This window comes from Spermophilus citellus, assembly GCF_964194105.1.
Source record: "Spermophilus citellus genome assembly, chromosome: 2".
NCBI lineage: Eukaryota > Metazoa > Chordata > Mammalia > Rodentia > Sciuridae > Spermophilus > Spermophilus citellus.
In genome coordinates, this window is record NC_138183.1 from 24765569 (window position 1) to 24788606 (window position 23038).

General features: G+C 37.9%; 1 protein-coding gene across 5 annotated transcripts in view; it reads left to right on the forward strand.

Annotated features, from left to right (window-relative positions):
- The window catches only part of ELP1 (elongator acetyltransferase complex subunit 1), a 61030-nt gene that overhangs the window by 25287 nt on the left and 12705 nt on the right, over nucleotides 1-23038 (forward strand). For all 5 annotated transcript variants that reach the window (XM_081281989.1, XM_081281991.1, XM_081281990.1 and 2 more), the window contains exons 16-32: nucleotides 43-146; nucleotides 1098-1151; nucleotides 1238-1343; nucleotides 1861-1976; nucleotides 2568-2641; nucleotides 3531-3609; nucleotides 3700-3779; nucleotides 4909-5046; nucleotides 5153-5238; nucleotides 5535-5683; nucleotides 7236-7359; nucleotides 8194-8291; nucleotides 9387-9588; nucleotides 11935-11996; nucleotides 19957-20019; nucleotides 20321-20381; nucleotides 22266-22379. In XM_081281989.1, coding sequence (XP_081138115.1) covers nucleotides 43-146; nucleotides 1098-1151; nucleotides 1238-1343; nucleotides 1861-1976; nucleotides 2568-2641; nucleotides 3531-3609; nucleotides 3700-3779; nucleotides 4909-5046; nucleotides 5153-5238; nucleotides 5535-5683; nucleotides 7236-7359; nucleotides 8194-8291; nucleotides 9387-9588; nucleotides 11935-11996; nucleotides 19957-20019; nucleotides 20321-20381; nucleotides 22266-22379 — 1710 coding nt within the window. The remainder of the gene's footprint in view (nucleotides 1-42; nucleotides 147-1097; nucleotides 1152-1237; nucleotides 1344-1860; nucleotides 1977-2567; nucleotides 2642-3530; nucleotides 3610-3699; nucleotides 3780-4908; nucleotides 5047-5152; nucleotides 5239-5534; nucleotides 5684-7235; nucleotides 7360-8193; nucleotides 8292-9386; nucleotides 9589-11934; nucleotides 11997-19956; nucleotides 20020-20320; nucleotides 20382-22265; nucleotides 22380-23038) is intronic.

The window sequence follows — 23038 nt, forward strand, 5'->3', positions numbered from 1 at the left end:
GAGTAGTAAGTGATTTATAAACCAAACCTGCCAATCTTATAGAGTCACCTTCTCTGACTGTTGAACCATGGAAGAACCCTGGTGGATTTCCTGTTCAGTTTCCTTATCCATGTACACAGATAGAATTGGCCATGATAGGAGGAGAGGTAAGTGAACATAGGGTGGGAATAGTTACCACTTAAAAAAGTTATTCAGAGACAAATGTGGACTTTGGAGTTAGACATGGTCTCCACTAAATCCCAGGAAGTTAACTTCCTTTCCCAAGTCACACCTCTTTCATCAATGAAAAGGGAAAAATCAATGTCTTTCAGGGGCCTGGGGAGAATTAAATGAGATAATGTATGCAATTTGCAAATTTTGTCCTTAGTTTACAGAATATTCAAAGTTATTTTATTAAATATCTCTTGAGGAAAGCACAAATGCAGTCTCAAAATTAGTCTTAAGTAGGTTGTCATTCAACAAATATTAGTCTGTATATATATACTAGAATGTCTGTAATTGGGGTGAATGGAAGGATATAGTGATTACAAAATGAGACAACTGAGTTAATCCCTGCTCTGGTGCATGTGCTGAGATGTAAAGAAAGCTCTGCTTAGAAACAAAGAGTTTCAGGGAGAAGGAAATAGAGACACCCTGAGCTTGGCAAGATCTTGCCTTCTCTAGGAGGCTGAATGGAGGTATTATGGCTGGAGCTGAGGGAGACTCCATTGGAAAGAGTTTGGATTTTTTCAATAAAGGTTAGAAAGTTATTCATGATTTTTAATCCCAGAATAATATGTTCTGCTTCATGGATGATTTTGGCTGCCTAGAAGAGTAGGTGGGAAGGATGAGATGGAATGGGGAATCAACACAGAGACTATTGGAGTGGAGTCCGTGAGAGGAGAAAGGACATGTATTTGAGGTAGAGGAGACGTGGCTGCTGGTGGCAGGATGGCATTGTACTCCATTTTTCATTGGACATTCATGTCTCACATACATTTAGCCCTGATTACAAAGACATAGATATAGAATCATAGTGCAGTAAAACTATGTAGTAAAGAAGTTAGGCTTAATGAGTTTGAAATAAACTTGCTTATTTCAACTTTATTTCTTTGCAGGAATGTGTCCTTGGTCTGACTGATAGGTGTCGCTTTTTCATCAATGACACTGAGGTATCAAGGCTTGATTTGGTGCTGGATCCTCTTCCTAGTATTGGCTCCAAGAACTAAAGCTAGCTTTTTCCCTTGCCTCATTGCAGGTTGCATCAAATATCACATCATTTGCAGTATATGATGATTTTTTATTGTTGACAACTCATTCCCATACATGCCAGTGTTTTCCCCTGAGGGATGCTTCACTTAAAAGTAAGTTTTTAGTGTATGAAATGGGGACAGCCCCTTTCCCAGTATCTTTTTGTTTTTGGAGTCTTGATCACTTTTAAATTCTTCACTTACTTTAGTTTTTTATCATGGAGTCCTAGACTAGAGGGGTGTGTGTGTGTGTGCGTGTGTGTGTGTGTGTGTGTGTTTTCCTTATTTGAAAAGTTGGTTTATTTTCTTTGCTACTAGCAAACAGGGACTTCCTTCCACTGATGGTGCTTAGACTATAGTAGTAATGCTAAAAAATAGAAAGGCTGTCCCAGTTACCCTGCATTTTTCCAAATTATTTGAGAAGTTATATATGTGAATATATATGATGATTCTGGGTGAGGGTGGGCCACCACAGAATGAGATTGTTTATAAAAGGGCTGATGAAATTGGAGTTGAATGAGAGAGCAGAGGAACATGGTTAATTACTCTTAGATAACATGTGCAGATTCAAGTGCAATTGATACAAAGTGGCTTGTTAGGAGAATTTTTTTAAGGCCAGTGGTATTTTTAGCATTACAGGCAGGTCTGTGCAGTAATCACACATCTAATGGGGAAGTTCTACGGAAGGTGGAGAGGGGTTCACGGATTGTCACAGTTGTGCCCCAGGACACAAAGCTTATATTACAGGTAAGCTGATGTTTTAGGTTTGCTGATTCTCCTTTAGTCAGTACCAAACTAGTCTTGCAGATTGTATTTTTGGCTCTCTTATCATTTTTAATCATTTATCATAAACCTTTCTGGCTAGGTTGTCTGTAACTTTATACAAAAAAGTGTTGAAGCTGGGCGCAGTGGCGCACACCTGTAATCCCAGCAGCTCTCCAGGCTGAGGCAAGAATATCGCGAATTCAAAGCCAGCCTCAGCAAAAGTGAGGCACTAAGCCACTCAGTGAGACCCTGTCTCTAAATAAAATACAAAATAGGCCTGGGAATGTGACTCAGTGGCTGAGTGCCCCTGAGTAATTCCCCCCCTGGTAATCCCCCTCCCTCCCAAAAAAAAAGAGAGTGTAAATACAGGCTCTGACCAGAAAGGCTCAAAGGGAAGCTTTCCCCCTAAATCAAGATACATATTGAGCACAACTAGAATCTACCACTAGCATTCTCATTTTATAGAATTATAGTAGTTTTTTTTTTTTTGAAGAATAGGTAAAATTGGCAATTTAAATTTTTTCTACTTCATTAAATTCATAATGTTGTTTGTTTTAATTTGTTTATTTTAAGATGCCAAGGGGAAACTTGGAAGTTGTTCATCATCGAGCCCTCGTTTTAACTCAGATTCGGAAGTGGCTGGACAAGTAAGTGCCATGTGTTTGACTAGTTAGCTCATCGTAAATTGTGTGTAGACAACAAGTACTTTAAATTTAGGTGTATGGGAAACTTTCACTATCGATATCTTCAGTCAAATTTCTCAAGCTTTTGTGTTTTTTTTCCCCTCCATTTTTTTTTTTTAACTTTCAGATTTTAATAGATATTTAGCAGAAGGATCATGAAGTTTATCACACAAAGGGGCTCCTCCTAACTCCAGGGGATGTCTGGGCTTAACCATGGGTGTAGGTGGCTTGTAAACCCAGGGAAATTGTGCACCAGATGTCCATATGTGTTCATCCAGGTAGAAAGCCAAAGCTCTCTACAGGGTTACAGTTGGGCCACTGATCCAGAAAGCCTGAGTCACTGTCATGAAGGAAATGATGGAATTTCTGAATCTGTTTGGAGCAAATTTTGTATTTTGAAAGTTTATATTATATTAATCTTTTGTTAAAATAGTAGATCTCAGTTCTCTGATGATTTTCTGCAGTATAAATGTGGGGACATTACAAGTCCTCAAGAGTGTCATGACGACTCAGTCACACCTTTAAGAAGACAAATAATCTGGTACCTCATTTTTTCTTTTTCTTTTTTTTTTTTAAAGAGAGAGAGAGAGAGAGAATTTTAATATTTACTTTTTAGTTTTCGGTGGACACAACATCTTTGTTTGTATGTGGTGCTGAGGATCGAACCCGGGCTTCACGCATGCCAGGCGAGCACGCTACTGCTTGAGCCACATCCCCAGCCCTCATTTTTTCATTCTGTAATTTCAGAGTACAAATCAACTTGTAGTTGTTTTTGACAATTAGGCTATAATCTCATTATAATTGGTTTAAATAAAAATTTCTGTGAAATACCCTATTTTCTGTATCCTTACAGACTTATGTTCAAAGAAGCATTTGAATGCATGAGAAAACTAAGAATTAATCTCAACCTCATTCATGATCATAACCCCAAGGTAACTCTAAATCTGACATTGACCCTGGCTTACTTAATTACTTTGACTAATGTGATCTGAACTAAAATGTTTGTCCATTTTTTTTGGTAGGTGTTTCTTGAAAATGTGGAAACCTTCATAAGACAGATAGATTCTGTAAATCATATAAATTTGTTTTTCACAGAATTGAAGTAAGTATTTTTGACAATTCCCAAGTATCATTTCCATAATTTTTTTTTCTTGTTAATGAAATCAAACAAATAGAAAAGAAAAAGATTGTTGAGTTTTCAAAATTTCCCATGACTCTTAGATGCCAGTAAGTTTTTTTGTTGTTTTAAGAACAGCCTACTTAAGGCTATGAGACTTGATAAGCTGTCATTCAGAATTATTTGACTGGATTTGTAGGTCTACTTATAAAACTGTTTATTCTTAGGAGATTAAAATCAAATGTTGTATTTCTCTGCAATGATTTTTTCGTAAGATCTTAATGAAATAATGTAAAGATGGAAAAACTGAAAGAGTTGTCTAGAAAGTGTCCTGTACCATCACTCAGATTGTCCAGTTTATATTTTCCTATATGTGCTTTATCTATAATCTGCCCATTTATCATTCATCTTGTTTTGGACACATATCAGACTTTAGACATCAGTTCTTTGCCTCCTAGTATTTCACCTTGCATAGTGTTATTAGAGTATATTCTTTGAATATGGGCTGGTTTTGGTCTTTTTTTAAAGGTCAAATTTTTCTGCAGTGAAAGGCACAAGTTTCACCAAATGTATACTTTCTGTAACCTGAGCCCCTGGCAAGTTAGCATTTCCTTCTTAGAAAATTCCCTCGAATTCCTTCTCACTCAGTCCTCACGTCCCATCCCTGTTCCAAGTGTTTTATTCACTTGTTCAATAACCTCATATAAAGGGAGCCAAATAGTATGTACTTTTCCTGTGTAGACAGAGTTTGTTTTCACTCAGCATATTGTCTTGAAGTTCATCTGTGTTCATGTATCATTAGTTCATTCTTTTTATTGCTCAGCAATATGCCATTGTGTTAATGTAGTACCATTTATTTATTCCTATTACTGGACACCTGGAGCACCCTCTTTGGAGCACCCTCATTGGAGCTAATATAAATATAAATCTATGAATGTAACTATACAAGTCTTTTGTGGACATGTTTCATTTTTCAATATTTTAAAAATTAAACTGTTTTCCAAAGCCTTTTTTTTTTTTTTTTTGTCTTGTAAGTATGCTGGATACACATTAGTAGTTTGATCACTGGGCCATGTGTTAAGTTAGTGACCTGGTTATACACACTTTTTCTTAGGGAAGAAGATGTCACAAAGACTATGTACCCTCCACCAGTCAACAGCAGCATCCAACTGTCCAAGGATACCAGTGAGAAAAAACTTGACCTTATCTGTGATGCTATGCGAGCAGCCATGGAGAACATAAACCCTCACAAGTATGGGTGCTGTCATTATTGGCATCTTTTGAATAATGGAGATGTGTAGTTGTCCTTGTCCAGCTTATTCATCTCTCATTCTGGTGTTCTTCACTTGTTACCTCAGGTACTGCCTATCCATACTCACATCTCATGTGAAGAAAACTACCCCAGAATTGGAAATTGTCCTGCAGAAGGTACACGAACTTCAAGGTAGAGACCTGCTCATAGATAGAGGGTTTAACATGGCCTCACTAGTCTTCTGAGATGACCATCACCTCATAATTGTCACATCCCAGAGTAACATGTGGCCTTGGGGTTACCATTTTAAGACCTGTTGTTGTTTTTGAGTGGTGCCTTGCAAAGCATAACAGAACAGTCAAAAATATATATTCATCTGGTATCCAATTGTCAGAAAACTTATTACTCCATGTTTTTGGTCATGTTTTTAGGTCTGTGGGGTTTTGTCCCCAGGTTTTGATCTGTTTTGTTTTCTGAAACACCAACAGAAAATGCTCCATCTGTTCCTGATGCCGTAAGTGCAGAGGAGGCCTTAAAATACTTACTGCTTCTTGTGGATGTTAATGAATTATATGATCATTCTCTTGGGACCTATGACTTTGACTTGGTCCTCATGGTAGCTGAAAAGTCACAAAAGGTATGTGGAGTTACTGCTTTTGCATAATTTGGGGTCTTGTTTGTATAATCATAAGAGTGTGAACCCCAGCTTCTGGGAGTACAGCGTCTTGTCGATAAGCTATGGGTACGGGACTGAGGCTGATCTGTGAGTCTCTAGAGCCCACCCACTTAGCCTCATCCTGTGACATAGTTCTGTGCTTATCAAAGTGTTTTGATTCTGGGTTTGAGGAGGTGAAATAAAAATATGTCATTATTTCTAAGATATATTATACACACAAGTGTGAACTATTATCTTGTAAAGGAAATGTTCTGAGTACTTCATATTCCACTGCAGTTCTCTTTTCCACCTTTGTGTATATGCTACAGTCAAAAAGTTTGAGCCCCACTTTTTTTTTTTAAGTTTTTCTTTTAAGTCTTCGTTTCCCCCTATTAATTTGTTCTTTGCTGTTCCTAGAACTGTTCTTTCCAAAAAGGAAACTCTGGTCCTTCATTCCTCTGCTTAAAATTCTTCATGAGCTCTTTATTTCCACTAGGATGTGGTTTAGGAGTCAACACATTGCTTTGGAACCCTCCCGCAATCTGGCCTCTGTGTACCTCTCTGTTCTCTTCTCAGCACATCTTGTTCTTCGCTCATGGGGGAGAGGCAGTGCTTTGTTATCCTCCCCCACTGCACACTGCCACTTGCCTTTGTTTAGGTAGCATTATGTCTGCCACCTGGGCATAGGCTTCTACTGCCGCCACCCTGGTATCCTGGCTAGTTCTCTCCTAGTAAACCCTTCCTGCCCTGCCCCTGTTCAAGGACTGGGTGAGATGCTCTTCTGGGGCACCCAGGGCCTATCCCTGCATAGCATAGTCTCCTACAGTGGCCGTTTCCTGAAGTGAAGGGCTATGTTTCATTTTTTGTACTTATCCAATATTTAATAAATATTTATTGATGAAATAATTTGGCCCAAGTTACTTCCAGATCACAGTCATGAGCATTTAATTATTTCCATTTTTCCCCCAATATTGTTACATGTATTCATCCGTTTGTCTTATGAACAGAAAGCATTTCTTCTTTAGGAAGAAAAACAATTGACTTCTAGGGCATGGCACAGGGTTAGAAATGATATGAAGATGGTAGTGCCAATAAGTTTTGTGTCAACTCAGTATGGTTTACCTTTGTTTTACCTGTGCTCTTTGTAAATGGGGGACACAGAATGTCATGAAAACAGTACCAAGAGCAGTGCCGTGCACTGTTAGGAGAAACTTGGGTGCCTTAGTTGCCTCACTTATGTAGTACTACCTTGTTTTCCTAAACCTGTGAGGTGAGTGGCTTTTCTGAGACGTAGTTAAGGAGTAGTCATTAGTATTCCATATATGAACTAATAACACTATATGGGAAAGCATTTTTACCAAAACTTCTTCAATGTAGTTTGATTTTAGGTAATTATATAATATATAATTAACACAATAGTGCACTAATGTATTTAAAATCATATTGCTCTGAGTTTATTGCTATGGTTAAATGCTATATATTTATTTTCATATGTAAATATCAAAAGTAATAATATTCTCATTTATTTTTTTAGGATCCCAAAGAATATCTTCCATTTCTTAATACACTTAAGAAAATGGAAACTAATTACCAGCGGTTCACTATAGATAAACACTTGAAACGGTTTGAAAAGGCCATTGGCCACCTCAGCAAGTGTGGTAAGCTTGAGGATTAGTATGTTTATTTTTGCTTCAAATCTTCTTTGGAACCAGGCAAGGTATGAATTAAAGGTTATTTTAGAAAGAGACTGATTTGATTTCAGTTTCCACTCCTGAAACCTGTAACCATGTTGTCTACTCACCTTATTTTGCCTTATTTTCTGAAAGGCTGAGGGTACACCAAATTGGCTAGGAGGTGCTTCCTACCCAGGAACGTAGATCAGATCCTTTTTGGGTTATGAGCATCTCCTAAGTTCAGTATGTCAGTCAAAGCACTATACTACCCTTCTGGTAGTGTTGGCCCCATGGGAAGGAACCCTGACATGTCTGGAGTGGGTGGCAGGGCCCTGTCTAGTACCCTGAGAAGACACAGTTTTAATTGGTAGTGACAGAGTAGAAAAAGAATGGTGCCTATTGATCTCCTTCACCTGGTCCCTGACCTGTGCTGGAGCAGTTGGGATTCTATACTGAGGTCTGACCTGGGGACAAGGAAGAATCTCCTCAGGTGCTTGTTAAGCATTCAGCTCTGGGCTTATTTGGAGAGACTGATTCAGCTGGTCTAAAGGAGGACCACGGTATATGTTTAATAAGCTCCCCAGGTGAACAGTGTGGGAAGAATTCCTAGTAGAATGCTGGTCCCAATCAGTGCTTCTCCTGCCTCAGAATCTGCAATGGTGCTTATTAAAAATTCCTGAAGTCCTTCTCCAGGTACTTAGTTTATGTAAAGTCTTAAAAAGGTCCCACATTAATTTTGTTTGGGGACTGTTGGTAGAAATGAAATCCATTTTGCTTCCAAAATCTTAAACCTTGTTTGTGTGAATCTTATTCCTGCAGGACCTGAGTACTTCCCAGAATGCCTAAATTTAATAAAAGATAAAAATTTGTATAAGGAAGCTCTGAAGTTATATCCGCCAAACTCCCAGCAGTACCAGGTGTGTGAAATAAGGCTTTGTGCTTTGGTTGGAAAGGGGTGAGTGAGGGTCCTAAGACCATAATGTCCTTGGTTTCCAGTTTTGTCCCGACACTAGTTAGCTTCATCTTGAACTTCTCATCTAGGGAGATGGCCTGACCTGTCATGAAGAATCACTCGGGGCAGAGACCAAGGGGTTGACCCTGACTGCTCACCTAGAACATCATAGCTGCTTCCCTCCTGCCCTCCTCTGGTCTGGCCTCTGGTCTGGCCTCATGCTGTATGATGATCCGTTTGAAAAATACACATCTTTCCTGTTAATTTCAGGAAAAAGGGAGTCGGTTTGGTGGGAGTGTTTTTTTTTTTTTAAATAAGTAGCTTTTCTTTATATTCCAAACAACTTTGCTTATAAACTTAATGTATTATGTGATCCTCATAACCTGGTAGGGTGTTGTGGACAACTTACAGATGAGGACACAATCTGCTATAGCTACAAAGTAGCAGACCTGGGATATGGGGCCCAGGCTGACCTCCAAGTCCCAGCACGCTGCTGTCGGGATTTTCTCTTCATTCGCAGATTCCTGCTAGTTTTGGTAGCACCAGCTTCTTCCACTCTCCACAGTCCCTGTTACTTGGAGGTAGTTCTACAGATATTACACTCTGTAACAGTGCCTCTGCCAGCATTCTGCCCTGCCCTTCCTTCATGTGAAGGAATTTTTGTAGAAATTGTCTTCTCTAGAAAGCCATTGTTTATTAGATGTCAAACACTGATCTCCCGGAGGACCCTATTCTTATCTGGCAATTCATTCTCTGTTGCCATAAGAGCAGGAACTTGGTGGCAGTTCTTATTTGTTTTATCATTTGTTTGGTTTTATTTTTTGCATAGCTATGTTCACTGGCTAGAGTAGTGCATATGTAGGTACCTAGTAATCGTTGAATAAATAAACGGTACATCTCCAGTAAGGTTTTGCATGGAAAATGATTGAATTAACTTGTCAACCATAGGGTTTTCCCAAGTGATTCCTGAGACTCTCAATTGTTAGTAATTAAGGCAGCCTACTATGAAGCTTGAAGAAATTGTCACATTTCCTTACCATCTTATCTCCTGTTGTCACAGGCTATCAGCATTGCTTATGGGGAGCACCTGGTGCAGGAGCAGCTGCATGAGCCAGCGGGGCTTGTGTTTGCCCGTTGTGGTGCCCACTCTAAAGCGCTCTCAGCCTTTCTGACTTGTGGCAGCTGGCAGCAAGCCCTCTGTGTAGCAGCTCAGCTTGATTTGCCCAAAGACCAGCTGGCTGACCTTGGTAGAACTCTGGCAGGTAACCATAGTCATTTATTTTCTACTTCTCTAAAAGGTTTTTTCTATTGTTTGGTTTGGAAATTTTGCAAATAAATTTGAGGCAGCATACATTGAGTCAGTCTCATATTCACTGACAAAAGTTAATTTAGAATGCTCTATTATAAAGCATGGTAAAGGTTAAACTACTACATCAAGAGTCCCAAAATATAGCATTCTAAAGAAAGTAGTTTCTTTAGAATGCTATATATTGGGACTCTTGTTGAAAGTGGAGGCAGGTTGGTAGTTTCTCTCTCATGTAAGGACTGGTACGTAGATCCTTCCTCTGTGAGCCTGTCAGTTTCTTAGATGGTTACAGCTTGGTTCTCTTTCCATCCAATATTCCAGTTCGTGGGGAAGTGGCGGAGAGTAATAGGAAGACATTTATTTTTAAGTTGGAAATGACCTAGAAGTTACACTGTTAGTTCTACTCTATCATTTACCAAACATCTATCTGTGGCCACACCTAACAGTGTAGCTGGGTGGCCATGTGCTTTGTAAAAAGGTAAATATGAATTTTGGGATGGAGGCATTCTGGCATAGACGTTGATTGTTGGAGTCCATAATAGAAATTTCTAAGAATGGAGTGTAGGAAAAGGCCAAATGTGAGTGGAGGCAGGTTGCTGGCTTTGGGGTCTAGGGATTAGAGTTAGTACCAGGGTCTGATTTCTTTGAGTGGAGGAGAGGGTGAGGAGGTCTGTGAGAGGAGATGAGTAGGGCCCTGGCCTTCTCAGCAGTGCTTGAAATAAAGGAATGACTGGTATATTATTCCCTGCCTTTCTCTCCTAGTCCATTTTCTTTTGCTAATAGAACAGTATCACTTACCTGTAAACTAGGTTGTAAAGAAAAGAGGGTTTTTTGGCTCATAGTTCTGGTTCAGGATCAAGGGCCCGCATTTGCTGATGGCCTTCTTGTTGGCAGTACTGAGGGGGTATGCGCATCTGTCACATTGAGAGATAGAGTGTTCTTCCAAGGGTGTTAATGAAGCCAGGTGCAGTGGCACACACCTGTCAATCCCAGCAGTTGCAGAGGCTGAAGCAGGAGGATCACAAGTTTAAGGCCAGACCCAGTGCCTTAATGAGACTCTCAGCAGTTTAGTAAGACCCTGCCTCAAAATAAAAATCTGATGTCTCTGGGTTCCATCCCTGGTACCAAACAAACAAACAAAAAATTGTGAGTGTGTGTGTGCACGCACACGCATGTGTTTTCTGATCTCTCTCCCACTTCTTATAACACCACTAATATTCAATCATGAAATCCACACTGATGACTCATCTAATTCTAATAAGTCCCCAAAGTCCCACCTCTAAATGCCATAGTTGGATTAAATTTCCACACTCTTAACCTTACAATGGGGATTAAACTCTAACATGAGATTCTGAGGGGATAAACCATATTCAAAAAGCCTTGTAAACACTGTTATGGTTTCAAAAGAAAATAAGCTGTCCTGAAAAAATTCCTAATTATAGCTTATTGAATTTATATACATATTCTCTTTTGTTATTTGTATTATTCCTTTTTCTGTGGGATTAGAAAATGTGTGAGATTATCATTTTTCTTATTCTGATTATTAAGATCTGTAGGCTTCTCTATAATCCCTCTTTTTACAAATGTTGACAATTATTTTGGGCCTTTTTATTATTCTGGCTTTATCATTACTTTTTTAGAAATATACACTATTGGTAGTTCATACCTTTGAGCTCTGTTCTTGGAGGATCTAGTAGCTTCTCTGATATTCTTTACAACTCTTAGCCTACTGTTTACCATGTCTGTGATGGAGCATACCTGACTCTCTGAGATGAAAGGCGTGCTGGGCCATGGGCAGAGGTCTTGAGCATTGTTGTACAGTAGGGTCACTTTGTGTGCCCATTTACCTGAGGCAGTTTACACAAACTAACAGAAGAAAGAAAACGATTTAAATAGTGGAGATGATCCTACCTTTTTGTTTTAAGTGATAATATGCCCTGGAGTGAGCATGAGATAGGAGATAAGCCTGCCTCTTAGTAAGATGTGGGTTACATATGCCCCTCATAGGGCGATTTATCTCACTCATCTGGGCTGATTGATTCTAGGAGCTAAGGACACTGTATGACCCCCAAACATAAGCCATCTACCTCCATCTAGTGCTCAACCAAAGAAACAGCAGCCTCTTCCTGTTAATTCCCATATGCATGCATTTTGAAGGTTAATTTTGACTATATGATTTTCAAATTCTTTACTAGATTTTTTAACTGCTGTTTAAGATAGGACTCCATGGTATGTGTACTTACTCCCTTCACAGAGACTTACAAAGTGCATAAGATAATATTGTGAAATATTATCTTTGCAGGAAAGCTCGTCGAGCAGAGGAAGTACAGTGATGCGGCCATAGTTCTGGAACAGTATGCCCAGGTGAGCTTACTGTTTTCCCTGTAGAGCCCCAGTCAGCAAGAAGGGGCTTGCTGGTTGCACTTTACTGATAGTGAAAATTAAAGGAACTGTGGGTAATCATTAGGTCCTAAGATAGTGGGAGGGTCTTCTATCTTGCTGACTTGACTTAGAAATTCAGTTTAATACATCTCTAAATACAGATTGAGTATCCCAATTCTAAATCTTAAAAACTTCAAAATATGAAACTTTTCAAGTGCCAATATGATGCACAGGTGGAAAATTCCACACCTGACCTCATATGATAGGTTGCAGTCAAAATGCAGGCACACCAAAAATACTGTATGAAATTACTTTCAGGACATGTATAATGTGTATACAAGTATCAATGATATCCCCAAAATATCACTTTGTGTATATGTAAATATTCCAAAACCTGAAGAAATTCAAAATACTCAGATTCCAAGCCCTTCACATAAGGGATTCTCAAGATATAATTTCAAATTTTGTGGGTTAGAATCCGTTAGAGCTCTAGTATAATACATGCTAGTAATCTGACCTTGGTAAAAAGTACTAAATTCATCTCAAGGTAGTTGTGCTTTTTATGTTGACTTTACCAAAGTAGAAACAGTAAGAAAAGGATCATTATATAACAAAGTAATTCAACTTTAGATACGCTTTTGGCTTTTCTTACCATTCTCTCTGTTGGAAATGTTTCTTTTTGCCTCTGGCAGTTTAAAGAGTTCACTTATACAGCAGATTATAAGTACCCATATGAGCTTTTGCTAGAATTGTAGAATTTTTTTGTAAAAATAATAAAAGTGTGCATTGACAGTGGCCAAGGACTAATAGGACACAGATACCCAGTTGATGCCAGGGATTTCTGCCTTTTGGAATAGATAGTCCATTTTTAGTCTGGCTTCCTTTACTCTTGTAATGTTTTTAAGATTCATTCATGTTGTAGCTTAATTAGTAGCTTCTTACTTGTTATTGTGGAGTAGTATTCCATTGTATGGCTGTATCAAAATTTGTGGACCTGTTCACTGTGACGTACACTTAGATTGTTTTCATTCTGGGGTTTAAAGAATAAAGCAGTTTTGAGCTATAGTAACAAAAATGGCATAGTCTTGGCACCAAATTAGACACGTAGACCATTGGTACAGAATAGAAGACACAGAGACAAACCTACATAAAGATAGTTATCTCATACTTGACAAAGGAGCCGAAAACATACATTGGAGAAAAAATAACTTCTTCAATAAGTGGTGCTGGGAGAACTGGAAATCCATATACAGCAAAATGAAACTAAACTTCTATCTCTCACCATGCACAAAACTCAAAGTAGATCAAGGACCCAGAATTAGACCAGAGACCCTGTGCCTAATAGAGGAAAAAGTAGCCCCAAACTTCATGTCAGATTAGATCCTGACTTTTGACTCCTAAAGCACAAGAAATAAAATCAAGAATTAATAAATGGATGGATTCAAACTAAAAAGCTTCTTCTCAGCAAAAGAAGTAATCAATTATGTGACACAGAGCGGGAGAACATCTTTACTACACGCACATTAGATAGAGCACTGATCTCCAGGATATACAAAGAGCTCAAAAAACTTAACAGCAAAAAAACCAAACAATCCAATCAATAAATGGGCTACGGAGCTGAATAGACACTTCTCAGAAAAAGATACATAATCGATCAACAAATATATGAAAAAAATGTTCAACATCTCTAGTAATTAGAGAAATGCAAATCAAAACTAAGATTTCATCTCATGCCAGTCAGAATGGTAGTTATCAAGAATATAAACAATAATAAGCTTTGGTGAGGATGTTGGGTAAAAGGCACATTCATACATTGCTGGTGGGACTGCAAATTGGTGCAACCACTCTGGAAAGCAGTATGGAGATTCCTTGGAAAACTTGGAATGGAACCACCATTTGACCCAGCTATCCCACTCCTTGGTCTATACCCAAAGGACTTAAAAATAGCATATTACAGGGATACATCCACATCAATGTTTATAGCAGCACAATTCACAATAGCTAAATTTTGGAACCAACCCAGATGCCCTTCAATAGATAAATGGATAGGGAAACTTTGGTATATACACACAATGGAATATTACTCAGCATTAAAAGAGATTAAAATCATGGCATTTGCAGGTAAATGGATGGAGTTGGAGAATGTCATGCTGAGTGAAGTAAGCCAATGCCAAAAAACCAAAGGCTGAAAGTTCTCCCTGATAATGGATGCTGATTCCATAATGGGGGAAGGCATGAGAAAAATGGAGGAACTTTGATGGGGCAAAGGGGAAGGAAAGGAAAGGAGGGAGTATAGGGGCAGGAAAGATGGTGGAATTCGATGGACCTTATTATTCTAGGTACATAAATGACTGCACATATGGTGTGATGCTACATCGTGTACAGTCGTAGAAATGAAAAGTTCTGCTGCAGTTGTGTACAATGAATAAAAATGCATTCTGCTGTCGTATAGACCTAATTAAGATAAATAAGTAAATTTATTTTAGAAAAAGAATAAAACATGGGTTGGGGCTGTAATTCAGCGGCAGAGCGCTTGCTTAGCATGTGTAAGGCACTGGGTTCAGTCCTTAGCACCACAGAAAAATAAAGAAATAAAATAAGGGTATTCTGTCCATCTACAACTACAAAATAATAATAATAATAATAAAAAGAATAAAACAGCTTTGAACATTTTAGTACATGTGTCTGTGGGGATAAGAGTAGAAATGCTGGATCCTGTGGTTATTCAGTGTTTGACTTTATAAGGAGCTGAAGGACTTCTCTGTATTGGTTGTGTTCCCACCAATGATGTGTAGTACAGCAACACCAGGTGTGTTACCTTCAGCTGCCACTACTGGGAGGATTGTCTATGGCCATGTAACAGTCGACCTCAGAATTCAGCTGCTTGAAACAATAAGGGTTTATTATCTCACTTGAATTAATAACATATTACTTGTTGAACCTCACATTTAAATGAGCAAATGGCTTATCATTAGTAGTAATTGATTTTTTCACATTTTAGGAGATAACCAGATTCAATAATGGGAGTAGAAAGTAATTGAATGAAAACTGATTTTAGAAAATACCTCCTTGAGTCTATACTCCTATGGTATTTATTACATTTTTGGGTCAGCTTCAACTGTTAAGATAAATGTATATAAATACATACATATATATATATATATATATATATATAAATATATATATTTATACATATACACACATACACACATACATATTCAGTAACAAACTGAGTTCTTTAGGAGGGGAACAAAGTGATGTGTTCTAGAGCAATATTTTTTGTTTCTGTCTTCTAGGCAGTGAGAGTGGAGTAGGACACAGTAGACAGATCTATAATGTCATGAATTATTTGTTTCTGTGAAATCCTATAGGGGTATCACTATTATTTGGACTGATGAGAGGAAGTTTAAAAAACATACTTATCATGAAGAATTGGCATTTCCTTATCATGTACATTCTGGATCTGAACATCCTGATGTTCAGATCCAGAATGTACATGATAATATTTTTTAATATTCTGTACTGATTAATCCCTAGGAATGCAAAGAATAGTATATTGCTATGTGAGTATTTTAAATGACTCATTTAAGACTTGCATAGTAAAGCAATAAGTATAAGCCCATCTGTCATTAAATATGGGATTTCTTTTTTCTTTTTTCTTTTTGTAGTGTTATCTCTTCCACGGGGTGAATCCAGCTTGCCACCTGTTTTTGTAAATAAAGCAATACAGCCATCCCATTTGTTTACATTTTGTCTAGGCAGCTTTGAAAATCCAATAACAGCTAAGGAGTTGTGACAGAGATAGTCTGGCCCACAGAGCCAAAAATATTTACTCGTTAGCCTTTAAACAGGAAAAATATGGCAATTTTTGCTTTCTTGGATTAAGGAAATCCCTTCTAATCCTAGTTCTGAGCAATTTTGTTGTTTTTATCATGACTGGGTGTTGAATTTTGTCCAGTGTGTTTTCAACTATGATCTGTTTTTTTTGTTGTTGTTGTTTTTTAGTCCAATGATGATAATAAATTACGCTGCTTGATTCTCAGTTATTAAACCAATATGGCATTCTAGGTTAAACCACTCAGCTATCATTTCTTATCCTTTTCCTATATTGGTGGATTAGAGGATTGCTTGAGGATTTGTAGTTGTGCTCGTGAGCGTTTTTTAAGTTTTTATCTCGTTTCGGTATTAGGATGATGCTGTTCTTATAAAATGAGGGGAAGTGTTCCTTATTCCTTTTTTTTTTTTTTCTGGAAGAGTTTGTGTATAATTATGTTAGGAATCTGGCTCCTGGTTAAAGACTCCTGTGTGAGTTTTCAGACCTGACTGAGCAATTGTAGGAGCCTTGAAGGAGAAGCAGCCCCTCCCACACCCTGCCTGGTGCACTGCCCGTGCACTAAAGGGGGCGCAGCTAAGAACCTGGCCCCTAGCAGTCTTGTTCTTCCCATTTGTGCGTTCCTAGCCCTGGTGCTTTCATTTCTAGGTCTATTTATCTGAGGCCTTGGGCCAAGTTCATCTCTAGGCACCCCTGCCTTGGCCTCTGCAGTGCAGTGGAGGAGAGGTGACACTTAAAGACACTTTCCCCCAAGCATATCGCTAGCCAGTACTTTTCTACTGCTAGCCACCTCCCCGTTTCAGTCCTCTGCCAAGGTCCATAAAATACTGTTGAAGCTTTTTGTTCTGGGCTCCCTCAATAGTGATAGAACCCGCACATCTGTGCTGGGCCAGGTGACCTGGACCCGTGTGCTCTGGTGTTCCCTGGGGGAGAATGAAGAGGAGCTGGTGGTTTCTCTGGGGTTAGCCTCTTGCTTATCCCAGGCTTAGCTTTCATTTGGGCTCGGTACTCTGGCCAGCTCCTCTGACACTTGGCAGCACATCTCTCTCTCCCTGCTCAGCTTTTGACATACTTTTCCCCTCAAATGTTTGGTTGGTAGAACTTATCAGTAAAGCCATCTGGGCCTAAAGTTTTCTTTGCTGTAAATGTCTTACTGTAAGTTTCTTTAGTAGACATATGCCTGTTAGAGTTATCTGTTTCTTCTGGAGAGAGCTTTGGTAGTTTGGATCCTTCAAGAAATTCAGCTAAATTGTCAGATTTGTTTACATAAAGTCATGCATAATGTTGTCTTACTCTTTTATTGTCCGTAGGGCCTATAGCAATGTCCTATCTTTCAGTCCAGATATTGTTTACTTGTGTCTTTGGTTTTGTTGTTGTTGTTGTTATTGGCTAGAGGCTAATGAATTTTATTGGTCTTTAAAAAATGAGCTATTTCATTGTTTTTCTCCACGCTCTATTTCATTAATTTATTTTTTTATTGCTTGCTTTGGGTTAAATTTGTTTTCTATTTTTCTATTTTCTTAAGGTGTTGGCTTAAAAATTACTGATTTGAGACCTTTCCCTCCTTAGTAGTTTAAGCGCATGTTGCCATAATTTTCCTGGGCTCTGTTTTAGCTACAACCTACAATTTTTGACATATTTTATCTTCATTTTCTAATTTCCCTTGTGATTCTTTACTGACCTATGAGTTATTTTGAAGTGCTGGTTAGCTTGCAGTATTTGGAGATTTTCCAGCCATCTTTCTGTTATTGATTCTTACTTTAATTCTGTTATGAGTAGAGAGCACACTTTTTGTTAATTCAGTCCTCATCTATAACCCAGTGTGGTCTGTTTTAAAGAATACTGCGTGCCTGGAAATATGACATCTGTGATGGGATGAGGTGTTCTATCATGTTCATTAGATTAGGTTGATTGATTGTGCTCTGGTTTTTTTGTCATCATTGATTTTTTTCACCACTTTATCAGTGCTGGAAGAGAAAATGTTTAAATCCTCATCTGCAGTGGTGTATTTTTCTGTTTCTCCTTCCATTCTGCCAGTGTCTCCATCATGCCTGTCCTTGATGAATTAATTTTGAAGTATTACTCTTTATCATTGTTAATATTTCTTATTCTGAAATTCACTTTGTGTTATTAAAGTAGCCCTTTCAGCTTTCTTTTGACTACTCTTTTCATGGCGTATTTTTTCCATTTTATTTTTAATGTATCTGTATTTGGTCTTTATGTTTAAGGTAGGCTTCTTGTTGACAACATGTAGTAGTAGTTGTTTTTTAATATAATTTGACAGTCTTTGCTGTTTTTATTTCTATTTTAGTTTTCCCAGCACTAGGGATTAGACCCAGGGGTGCTTTACCACTAACCTACATCCCTGCACAATATCTTTATTTTATTTATTTATTTTTATGTGGTGCTGAGGATCTAACCCAGCGCCTTGCGCGTGTTAGGCGAGCGCTGCATTCCACTGCTGAGCCACAACTCCAGCCTCACTGCTCCTTTTTATTATTTTTTGAGACTATGCCAGGCTGATCTCAGATTCCCAAGCAGTTGGGGTTGCAGGCATGTGCCACCACATCCAGGCTCATTCGCTGTCTTTTAATTGGAGTGTTTAGACCATTTGCTTTTAAAGAGATTACCAGTATAATTGGGTTTAAACCTATTGTCTCGCTGTTTTTTTTGTTTTGTTTTGTCTAATTGATCTTTTTTTTTCTTTTTATCTCTTTTCTTCCCTCTTGGATCTAGTATTTTTTCATAAATCCATTTTATGTCCATTACTGGCTTTGAATATTTTAGTGGTTATTCAAGGAGTTACAGTATATACCATAATCATTTATCATAGTATATATTCAGCTAATAATATACCACTTTATATATAATGTAAGAACCTTACAAGAATATACTTACATTCCCCACTCTTGTCCTTTGTATAATTCACATTTTAATTCTACACATATGATAAACTCTAATAATTATTATTGTTATGATTAGTTATTGTTTAAGAATATTTCAGTATAAGCCAAAAGCATCTTTTATTATTTCTTCTCTTTCAAGAGAAGTTAGAAATATAGATTTTTCTTTGACATTCCCTAAGTTTTCAAAAACTTCAGGTAAGGGGCTGGGTTTGTGGCTCAGTGGTAGAACGCTTGCCTAGCATGTGTGAGGCACTGGGTTCACTTCTCAGCACCATATATAAATAAATAAAATAAAGGTTCATTGATGACTAAAAAATAAAATAAAACAAAACTTCAGGCTACTCAAAATGGATCAACAACTTAAATTTAAGAGTTAAAATTCTAAGACTCTCAGAAGGAAACATAGGGTAAACCTTCTTGACCTTGTATTTGGTGCAATGGATTCTTAAAATTAACACAAAAAACACAAGGAACAAAAGAAAAGTTCATAGTTTGGGCTTCATAAGAATTAAGAATTTTTATAGACATTATCAAGACTGTGAAAAAACAATCTCTAGAATGAAATAAAATATTTAAAATCATATCTGATAAACGTTTAATATCCAGAATATACAAAGAACTCTTAAAATTCAACAACAATAACAAAAACCCTTTTAAAATGATCACAGGATTTGAATAGATTGTTTTTCCAAAGAAGATATATAAATGACCAGCACATGAAAAGATGTTTACCATCATTAGTCATTTTCAGTTTTCTAAAGGTGTGAAATTTTTTGAAAGAAAATATTGGAGAAAAAAATAAATGTTGAAAAGAGCAAAAAGACTTTAAGATTAGTAGTTCTGGTCTGCTGTTTTTTGGAGTGTGGTGTCTTTGCTGAAATAACTTTGGTGGTGAAGCTGGGGAAATGGGCATTGCTAACAGACCTGCCTGGTGGTTTTGATATCACGAAACGTAAAGAGGTCATATTTACCTGTGTTTTGTCATCATGTTGAGGAGCACCACCCCTCCTTTGTCTTTCGTACCAGTGCTTACAGAGAGTAAAACCAGAGTGTCTTAGCATGTCAGGAACCTGTGAGCTGTGACTCTGAGGAGTCTGAGTGGCGAGGTAGGCCAGGGATGTGAAGGCAGCTCAGGAAAGTTTTGTGGTTGGGTGAGGCTTCATCTGACACGCTTACTCCCTTCGCTGCTTGTCTTCCTTGCCAGGATTATGAAGAAGCTGTGCTCTTATTGTTAGAAGGAGCTGCCTGGGAAGAGGCTCTGAGATTGGTAAGAGAAATTCTGAAATCTTCCTATGTTGGTTGCTAATGAGAGAGAGCAGCAAGGGAGACAAAATAAAGTTTGACTGCTTTTTATTAAAGTGAGTTGAATTTCTTGGCTGCTAGGGAGGATCCCTGCTCTTCAGGAAACTATCCTTGATATGCTGAAGTATTTGGGAGTGAAGGATAATACCTAAACTAAAATTTTAAAAAGTTCAGTGAATGTATCAACAAGTGTATGTGTGTGATGCACGTGTATGTGTACACAGGAAGTTTTCTTGCCTAAAACTGTTATTTTTTTTTCCTCTTAGGTATACAAATATAATAGACTGGATATTATAGAGACCAACATAAAGCCTTCCATTTTAGAAGGTGAGGGTTACATTGTAGATAGCATTCTCCTGTTTGGAAGTATAGAGAAGGGGAGAAGAAAGATGCGGGGATACTCTGTTACTCTTTTTTGTTTTGTTTTGGTACCAGGGATTTAACCCAGGGACACTTTACCACTGAGACACATCCCCAGCCCTGTGACTGCATTTTAAAAGCATATGTTATATACACTCAATCATAATTTTTAAAACTATGCTGAACTGTTAGTTACACATAAAAGATTTAAAACATTAGAACCTATGATAAAACACAATTCAGAATTTTTGTGCCAGACTGGTGCACACCTGTGATCCCAGTGACTCAGGAGGGTAAAGCAGGAGGATCACAAGTCTAAGGCCAGTCCTGGTCACTTTGTAAGGCCCTGTCTCAAAATAAAAATGACTGGGGATATAGCTCAGTGGTCAAGTGCCTATGTATTTAAAAAACAAAAACCCACAAATCTTTGTAATGTATGGGTTTGGATTATGGCAGGCCTGGGTCACTGAGCGTGTCATAGGTCCTCTGCCAGAGCAAACTCGGGTTGCACACCATTGTTTGGCCTCTGTGTTTGTGGGCTGCTAGTACTGAAGTAAGTTGCCCAGTAAAGGGGAGAAAAAGGAATCATTGTTTGGGGGTATAGTTGGTAAATTTGAGTATGAACTACATTAGGTAATAGTATTATATCAGTGATAAATTTTCTACATTTAATCTTGTGGCTTTATAAGATAATATCCTCATTATTCTTAAGAGATAAATGCTGAAGTATTTGGGAATGAAAGATAATATTTGAAAGTTCTATAGCTCTGTGTGTGTGATGCACATATGTGTACACAGGAACACACATGCACAGAGAAGCAGGCAGAAAATAGGCAAAATGTTAACAATTGGTAAATCTATGTGAAGGGTGTATATGTCAAACTATTGTGATTTTTATAAAACTAGAAGTAAAAAATAAATAAAAAGAACCTTTGTACATGATGTTTATGTATGGTTCCTAGAGAATAAGTGAATATTAGAAGTCTAGAATATTCCGATAGCCACTGGGATCCTTTAACAAGATGGGAAAAAACAAAATCAATTTGACTTCTAGAAATCTTAGGAGTGCACATTGGTTTTAATCTCTTACTTTTTAAGCAGTCTGTCTCATAAGGACGTCTGACCTTTCTGACATTTGCATTTATTTATATTCTCTGCCTTCCTGCTCCTCCTGTCCCCATCCTCACCGGAACTGTTGTTGGGGTACTTTTTGCACTATTCGCTTTAATTGTCCCTAACTGGATAAACGAAGCATCCTTCCTGGTACTCTAACAATTCATTTAGCCAGCTCTTACTTGGATCTACATGACTAATGAGAACATAAAAATATGTTAATAATTCATCTGCACAAGACTAATACCTATTAATAACATGGATCCTTGGATAGGACCATTTTGATTTTTTTTCATATATTCGGCTAGTGACATTTTTTTCTTTTATTATTTTTCCATTGGAAGATAATTTTCAAAATTCCTTAGGTTCATTTATTCTATACCACTAGGCATTTTGATCTATGTTTAGGAAGAAACATTCAAGTAACTTTCTTCTTATTTTTGTTAATAGCTTCCTGTGCTCTCCCTTTATTTGCCAATCTTTTGGATAGATTCCAAGTCTTTGTTCAGAGGATTTTACAGTGTAGTGGTAGGTATGCTGGAATGATACTGATGAACTCAGATCTGGAATCTCAGTCTCCAGTTCATTAATGCTCATTAAGGAAAAAAATCCTGCTGGAAAAATTTGTCACCTCTTTTTGTTGAATTTTAATCCTTCCTGACTGCTTTTCCATTCCCCTTAGTTTTTTCTCTTTGCTAAAACATCACATTCCAATTATTTTCCATTCTGCATCCTCAGCCCAGAAAAATTACATGGCATTTTTGGACTCTGAAACAGCCATATTCAGTCGCCATAAAAATCGCTTGCTGGTGGTTCGAGAGCTCAAGGAGCAAGCGCCGCAGGCGCATCTGGGTGAGTGCCTGCATGAAGCCTGTCAATACTTGTGGGATGGGCCTAGCACCACTGCATATTGTCTAAGCTGCTTAGTGTCTGTCAGTCCATTTTCTATTGCTATAATAGAATACTTTAGGCTGCGTAACTTATAAAGAAAAGAGATTTATTGAGTCAGAGTTCTAGCATGGTACCAGCATTTACCTGGCTTTTTTTTTTAATATATATATTTTTAGTTGTAGTTATACACAATACCTTTATTTTATTTATTTATTTTTATATGGTGCTGAGGATCCAACCCAGTGCCTCACATGTGCGAGGTGAGCATTCTACCGCTGAGCCACACCCCCAGCCCCTTGCCTAGCTTTTGGTGAGGGCCTCATGACAGAAAGGGAAGTGGACATCTGCAAAGAAATGCATGTGTGCAGGAAAGTGAGGAGCTATGCCAGGCGCACTTTATAACAGCTCAGTATCACAGCAACCAGTTTAGTCTCATGAGAACAAGAACTCACTCCTGCAAGAAAAGCATTAGTCTCTCTTAAATTCATTACCACTTTAGGTCTCAGTACTGTCCCTTTGAGAAATTAAGCCTCAAAATAAGTTATTGAATTGGACCAAGCTGTATTCAAACCATAGCAGTTTTTTTTTTTTTTTTTTAAACTGTACCATGTGGAGTCTGA